The following is an 8,698-nucleotide window of genomic DNA, read 5'->3' as shown; positions in this document are numbered from 1 at the left end:
CCACAACAGACCAGACATCACACTCATTGACAAACACAATAAAATCACATACATTATAGACATAGACATTCCAAACACTCACAATGTACAAAACACATGCACTAAAAAAATTAGCAAGTACACAGAACTCGCCCAGGAAATAAGGCATCTGTGGAGGATGGAAAGGGTGCTTATTGTACCTGTCGTTCTCTCCTGTACAGGTGTCACACCACACACACTACACAAAAGCCTTGGAACATTACAATTGAATAGAAATACATACATCACACTACAGAAGGCCACTATATTGAATACATGCCATATTGTTAGGAAATTCCTGAATACAGACACTGACACACTTATTTTAGTTTTATTTTAGGTGCTATGCCTTGACTCTGGTCCGGCATAGTACACAGCCACTGGTGTGAACTGAGTATAACCCACTAAACACAATAATAATAATAAATAACAACCCAACATAAACCCAACATAATAATAATAATAAAGTAAATAGTTATTAAATTATTTATTACTTACTTCTCCACTTATATTTAGAGAAACCAAGTGAGAATCTTGACCCAAGAATGACTGAGTATCTGTAGGAAAAGTACTATCCTGTTCAGCACGACCCGTGCTCAAATTGTAAAGAACATAACTCAGACGATTATTTGTCCTTACAACTGCATGAATTCCTGCAATATATTTTTTAGTAAAAAGTAAAATTTTTTAAAATAAAAAATTAAACAAATATAATTTAATTTTTTTTATTACAGTAATTATTCAAACATAATGAATTAGCCATATAAATAAATAAATAAAGTTCAATCAAATGCATATAAAACAAAATATAAATTACATAACTATTTGAATTATCAAACAAAAATATGCTGCTAAAGTGAAAAATTTTTACAAAAAATGCATCCAAAAACAGGTTCAGTTTAACTTGTTTTATAAAATTTTTACTATGTACAGTATAACTACGTACAGTATGTTTATTGTACATATTCATGTTTTAATGCATGTTCAGGGTATAGTATTATAAAATATGTATTGTCTAAAGACGTTATATAATCTATTTATTCTACAAATCATTGATATTTTCTATTTCATTATAGAGGTATAGTAAAAGAAGTTTTACTGATTTAGCATGTTAACATTGTTAAAATATAAATATTATCAATTATTTTTATTTGAGTATAACAAATGCAAGATGTGTATTACCTTTTTGCATTATGTACTACAAGTATAAAAATTACAATAATAAATCTTTGACGATATTATAATTAATGTAATTTTTAAAAATGTTAAAATATTTAAATGATCTTCACAATTTATTATTTAAGCAATAATTTTAAAATTATTTAATAATAAATGCTTGATGATATCAATTTGACAACAAACATGCAAATTAGATATAAAAATTTGTGTAAGTTAAACTAATGATAATTTTGTAATTATTCAAAATAAGAATTTATTCTCATAGAAAATATATTCAAAATAAAATAGAATTTTAGATACATATAACCATAAGATTTATATTAAAGTATTAATATGTACAAAACATTTGTATCAATAAAGTGGTGCCTCATACTTCAAGCAACTAACTTCGAATGTTCCATAATTTGAACACTAAATTCAAAAGCAATTCAACCCAGAGTTTGAACAATGCTTCTACAACATTCAAACTGCATGCACAGTGAAAAAATGCACTCTCTGCATGATTTGAGATGTTGTGCACCCAAATCATCTCTCGCTCTCAACATGAAATGAGCATAAAATTATGCTCGTGTGTTTTCATAACACCTATCTATTAATCATTGGCATCCAAGATGAGTGTGGAAACAACAAACTCTAAGAGGTACAGTACATTGTAATATTGATAATTGAGGTGATAAAGGAACTTATGAAATATGAAAGTGATACAAGTTTGTCAAATCTGAATGCCATATTTAAGATGCCAAATTTAACATAAGTGTGCACCATTCTTAATAACAAGGAAGCAATAAAAGCAGCAAATATAACTGAAGACATGACAACATTAACCTCCAGAATATCACATTATTTAGAAAGTGTTTTTCCATCCCCTCATGTGGATAAATGAGAAGCAACTAGTACTATCATCTCTGACAGGATTATTTGTGAGAAAACAAGTAAACTGTAAGGAACTTTAACAAAGGGGACATCATCCTTCCTAAGGTACAGTAAATGCAATTTTAGTTTTATTACACAGTATTTACATATTTTATTTATTGTTTTCATGATTTAATTTATTATTTAGGGCATTTAAACTTTTTGCATTTGCTGTTTAAGTTTATTGAAACACGTATTGTTTAGGGACTAGGAATGGATTAATTCACTTTACATTATTTCTAATGGGGGAAAAACTGATTCAAACTTCAAACAATTCAGATTTCAAATGGCATCTTAGAAGTAATTAAATTTGAAGTGTGAGGCACCACTGTACTTATTAAGAAAATAATGAACAAAATACAAAGTTTAAGATCTCCTGAAATACTATTTCAATATTTAATTGAGACAATTCAGAAAACATCTTAAAACAGTTTATTAATAATCAAGTTTTCTGTGTGAAGAACAAATGAATATTTCATTTTAATTCAAATCAACACAAAATTTCTCCCAAAAAACAGTGTCAAAAATAGCTTCAATATAAAAACAATTTTCTTTTTCAATTTTTTTAAAGGTCTGTTTTGGTTCTAGTTTTTTTTTTTTATAAAAATGAAAACAATTCTTTCATAACCAAGACAGACTCTTCCTTACTACAAGTGCATAACTGTGTAAATATACACTGATGTAATAAATGACAGAACCAATAAAAATGAAAGTAAACAACATTCAAATTTAACTTTGGCAAATCTATCCAATTAATGTCAATAAATCTTACAAGGAGAGGGTCAGATGTTTGGGTCTCCTATTCAAAGAAAATTTGGCAAGCACATAGCACTAAACACAAACAACCCATTTTCCAAATAATAGGACTTATCTTTTAAGCATTTTCAAAAAAAAAGCCTTTGAACATTGAGTGTTTAGTTTGTAAGTCTTTGAACGTTTTCATTCTCTTTGTAACAGCAATAACCACGTGGATAAGACACTATGTAATGGAGCTACAAAATGTAGGTTCAAGCCTTTGTAATTAAAAACTTTTTTATATATAACTAAATCATTTTACTCTTGTGAGTATCACTATTATTACTATTATTATTCTTCACATCTAAAACTTATAAAACGAGAGATTTTAAAAAACATGATGTCATTTACTGTTTAGCAAAAACAAAGCCTGTGTAGATTTATTTAATGACATACAAGTTAAAATTTTTATTTCCAGATATTTTTATTTGTAGTTACATACTATGTCATCACAAGCGAATAAGCATCATACATTGTTGTGGATGGACAAAAAAGATAAATCTGGTATGAAAACAGGGTAGCATAGTCGCAGCATTTTTTTAATAGTTAATATTATGGACAATTTCCTCATGCACTCATGTTTGTTACACTTCAAACAACAATACCACCGTATCTGAAAATAATATGAAGAAATAAAAATGTTACTTAACATGCAAGAGTTAAATCTAGAGAGGCTTCGTTTTTGCTCAACAGAAAATGATGTCATGTTTTTTAATCTCGTTTTATAAGCTTTAAATTTGAGAAATAATAATAGCAATAATAATGCTAATAATACTGTAAAATAATAGAATAATTTTGTTACACATAAAAAAACTAAAAATGCAAAGGCTTGAAACTACATTGTGTAGCTCCATTGCCTGATATCTTATCCACTTGGATATTTTCGATAAAAAGAGAATTAAAACTTCCAAAGACTTATAAGCTAAACACTCAATTTTCATATGCCCATTTTATGGAAATCCTATTAGACAAGAAGCTGTTTGTGTTTAGGGCTACATGCTCATCAAGTTTTGTTCAAGTTGAGGACCCAAACGTCTGGTCCTCTCCTTGTTAGCCAAAATGCTAATCCATTTTATTGTAACATTTTTTGCAGATATTGCATTATTATTAGTTTTTCTACTGAAAATTTTCCTTGGACTGCTTTAATTTCCCCAAACCTCATTCACACATATTCTGCACTCTTATGTGTATCTAATTTATTAAATACTATTGTTGCACAATAACTAAAAACTATTTTTATAATATATAATACATATAATTTATAAAATATAATTTTCTATTAATATATATATTTATTAATAGAAAATTATATTTTGCTACAAATAATATTTCACATACTCCAATAATGCAAATTCCATTGATATAAATATTTTCTTTAAATTTAAATGATAGAGAAATTTAGTATCAATAAAGTTGAACAACAAGAAGTATTACCTTGTCCATCAACAGCCATGGTTAAGATTTGTCCACTATCAGAAATAGCAACTTTACGGGGATTTCTTTGAAAACAATCAGGAATTCGAGGTGTGCAACTACCTTTGACTACCTGAAGTTCATCTTTACGTAATAAACGACAGTCTTGTAATATTGCACTGAGATCTTCATTTCCACCACCAACAGAAAGAATCGGTTGACTACCAGATACTGAATCTTTTGAAGCAAATCTTACAGCAGCATATGCTCCATCCACCTAAGATTTAAAATACAATTGAAAATAAGTATCTTCACAATCATCACACAACACTGCTATTAACTACAAATAAAATACACTGATACCTAAAATCAGTAAATACCTTACTCCAACATTTTACTCAAACAAATGTGTTGAAGTGAAGTATTTTCTGGTTTTGAGTGTCAGTGTATAAGTATCATATTCGGTTAATATTTAAAATATCAATTTTCATACTATAATTTTTAAAAATTATAGTATGAAAACAGAGTGCATTGTCGCTACTCCAAACTAATTATCATATATTGTTGTTGGACTAGTGCAGGGGTGGCCAACCTGTGGCTCTTTGAAGGATTATTTGTGGCTCTCGATAAACCTACCCAAGTTCCCTTTTCATTTTTGTGTTATATTTTAAAAAATTATCATCGTTCCGTATGTGTTTCAAAATGTCTTTTAAATTACTAACAACAAATATGAAAGACTAAGTGCAACGTTATAACAAATTTCATTTCCATCCAAGTTAAGAATGATATGACTCATTGAAAACTGCGCAAATGAACATAAACAGTGGCGTAATCGTCCGTTATCGACTGACTCCAGACCGANTCTCAGCAATAATACCATGACGTTTACGAATGATGCTTGAATTTAAAGATCGAGCATTTTTCACAGCTTCGAGAATTTTTTCTTTACCTTTTATAATTGTTCTCACTGTCGATTCCGGTAAATCAAACTTCTTTGCAATTCAGAAATTTTCATTTTTGTATCGAACTCTTTAATAATGGGGTACGTTCATAAAGTCAAACGAGTTAAATGCGTTAGTAACGAATCGTTCGAAAAGTCTAACGAAATAAGAGTAACGATGACGTCATTCTCGTTTAACTCATTTGACTTTACGAACATACCCAATGTTAACTTTACATTCCAAAGATAAAATTTTTCTTTTCTTGTTTGATGCAGAAGAATCAGTTCTACTTCGTTTAGATAACATAGTAGAGTCTCAAGTTTCCATAGATATAACAAACACAGAAATAAATAACACAAAATTAATTGTAGTTATATGTCGATTCCGCGCGACACATCCGAACATGTAAGATAAACAATAGTGTCGGGAAATGAGTAATCAAGAGTTGCGTGGCGCTAAAACAAAAGACGAATCGACGAGATTTGAAAATCGCATAAGTCAGGGTAGCATAAGTCGAGGTATTACTGTATCTAACTACAGCAGTGTTTTTCAACCTGTGGGTCGTAATCTCCAGGGGGGTCGCAAAACCTTACACAAGGAGTCGCAGGTAAAAGAAAAAGACAAGTGTTTGTAGGTCCTACACTGCAATAAAAAAAAACTACAATTTCAGTGAGAAGACTGTGCCTGTTTATTTTACAGTACAATTAGTTTTTCAATCGATATTTAGGTCTCAACAGAAAGAAAATTAAATACGTAGTTTTTAAAATCACTGATATACAGTAGAGCATCGATTATCCGAAAGTAAATCATCTGAAAAAATTCCAGTCCGCCAGACGGCAAATTTAAATTTTTGCTAGTGCTGTGGCGCTGCAATCTTTGGCTATGTCTTGCGCTACTCAAATATTTTACGTTTTTGATACTAAATTAACTTCTGAAGTATAATTTTTTATTGTTTTTATATTTTTCAATATATTTATTTTGTTCGTACAAAATAAAAAAATAATTTTTAACAATACAATAGTCTTCGTTAGGCTTAACATTGACGAAAATTCAACGTGAAGTGACACGCAACGGAGAAAAATTTCAACACGGGATAGGTTAATATATTTTTTCGTACATAATCGGTTATCCGAAACATTGATCTTCCGAACAACCCCAGTCCCCAATTGATTCGGATAATCGACGCTCTACTGTAGTTTTAATATGGCCCTTGGAGGTCGCCAAAATTTTTTAACTTGTAGAGGGGTTGTGTATTCAAGAAGGTTGAAAAACACTGATCTACAGAATTCATTATAATAATTAAAAAGTATACCAAATACTTGCTTTAAAAAGTTATTCAATTCTGACAAAAATTTTACTAAACATGTTTGTTAATATTTAATCATAATATTCCATATCCAAAATATAGAATAAAAAGACATTTTATGTATAAAATTCTGATTTTCTTACTTTTAAAACTCGTCCAACAGGTGCATTTTTAACATCTTCTACAAAAACTACATCTTTTAAACACCATGATTCTTCCTCCTTTCTTTCTCCATCTTCCCTTGATAGTATTCCAGTTCGATGCTTCCTTTCTAAAAATATCAAAATTTAAAATATTTTAATAAAAATTATTGTTTCAAGATAGCTGAACAAAGATTTTTTACTTTATCTTAAAAATACAAGGTTTTTATTAACCAATAAAAATAACAGCAATATATGTTATGAAAGAAAAAATATTTATTGTGACATTGTCATAATGCCAAGCAGCAAATTTATTATATCTTTAATTTATTTCATTCAAAATATATGCTCTCCACCTCAAATTAGTACTGTAATATCTTTCCCCTGTACATCATACTTTCCTTAAACAATAAAGTTGGGCCAGTCATCTATTTAACACCTTTCAGGGGAAATTTTTTGAACTGAAACAATATGACTACTGTTTTGCATCGAAAGTTCTTATATAGTTAATCGGGGCCTCCTACCCCAAGGTCTCCATGTCTGGTCTCGGATTTCATCTATCTAACCTTGTTCTTGAGATTAATTAAGGAAAGAGAGACGGATGGCAGTGGAAATTTATAGATTTACATTTTTTTCAAATTGCAGTCCACTTAGCAATTCTATGGTAAAAATTAGCACAATTGGAATGTACGTTTTTTTTGTTTGTGTGTGTTATGTTTCTGTAGAATGACCTTTTTTAAAATCATGCACATTTGAAAACCAGTAACTATGAAATTTTATTATTAGTTTCTGTTAAAGACCATTTTTTCCTGTTTAATTTGATATATAAAAAATAAGAATTTATTGATATGGATTTGATTATAGGCAATTTTAATATAAAAAATAAAAAAATCAATTTGTTTTAGTCTTTTTATAATTGCTCCATTTGAAAAGTTTACACTTGAATCTGACTGAATAATGTTTTTTCTTCCTTCTACTGGTTGTTTACTACAGTCTGAAATATTTATGACAACATGTCCAATATAAAGTTAAATTTTGACTTTCTTTTAACACCATCCCACCTTTCCAAGATTATTAGGCTTACCACTCAATTAGAAATACATTAAAACCACAATAATTCTAATTGTTTATAATGCTTTTATTTCCAAATGTTGCATTTTAAAAACTTGTTTTAAAATTCTGTGAAATTTTTAGGTATTTATTGCACAAAAAAAATGGTAATAATTTAAAAGAACCAAACATTAAATTTAATAATTAATTAAAATAATTATTAAATTTAATGTTTGGTTCTTCTAAATTATTCAGTTATTAAAAAACTGACAAAAAAGATGAAAAACTTTTTTTTGCAAAAATATTTAAAAATTGAAAAATTAAATTTTCAAATTCCCAACAGATGGTCCTACAAATACTAATTATTTTACTTATTTCATGGTCCTATACATGTAGCAAACACTATAAGACATATTTAGAAGGAAGTTAACAAATGTCAGTGAGGACACTGGAAATTAGCCTGGAATAAAAAGGAGAAAACCTATCATTTGTACAAGTACTAGATTAAAACCATAAATAATGATCAAGTATTACAACAGGTATTAAATAAATCTTACTGTCACAATATTAAATAAGCAATACATATTCATTGTCTTCAATAGTAATCAATATTTTTGCAGTAGCCTATACTTGTATGCCATGAAAACCTTATATGTGCATACATACATACATTTAATGTGTGTACATATTTCATTTAAAAAGAATGATATTCTTACTTATTTGATAATAAAGTTAGTTATGCAAAACTAATTACAGTCGAACCCCCTATAACGTACGTTCCTATAACGACAATTCCTATAACGCAGCGAAAAAATTGTAGCAACTTTCGTATAACGTACCTCCTATAACGTCGTTTCGCGACAAGATTGATAGAGTCTGGACCAATAGTGGATGAGCAGCCGAACTACTTTCCTCCGACCCTGCGCCACGCTACGGAGCGGCTA

The 8,698-nt window shown here is 29.1% G+C and overlaps 1 protein-coding gene across 2 annotated transcripts in view; it reads right to left on the bottom strand.

Moving 5' to 3' along the window:
* Window positions 1-8,698, bottom strand: part of LOC111633748 (E3 ubiquitin-protein ligase UBR5-like) — a 162,629-nt gene that overhangs the window by 94,103 nt on the left and 59,828 nt on the right. For both annotated transcript variants that reach the window (XM_023378360.1, XM_023378361.1), the window contains exons 14-16: window positions 6,708-6,835; window positions 4,339-4,594; window positions 517-671 (exon numbers count right to left, since the gene is read on the bottom strand). In XM_023378360.1, coding sequence (XP_023234128.1) covers window positions 517-671; window positions 4,339-4,594; window positions 6,708-6,835 — 539 coding nt within the window. The remainder of the gene's footprint in view (window positions 1-516; window positions 672-4,338; window positions 4,595-6,707; window positions 6,836-8,698) is intronic.

The sequence above is a fragment of the Centruroides sculpturatus genome, unplaced genomic scaffold (assembly GCF_000671375.1).
Source record: "Centruroides sculpturatus isolate CEXI.00-Female unplaced genomic scaffold, Cexi_2.0 scaffold812, whole genome shotgun sequence".
Taxonomy (NCBI): domain Eukaryota; kingdom Metazoa; phylum Arthropoda; class Arachnida; order Scorpiones; family Buthidae; genus Centruroides; species Centruroides sculpturatus.
This window is presented reverse-complemented; position numbering and strand designations above follow the sequence as displayed.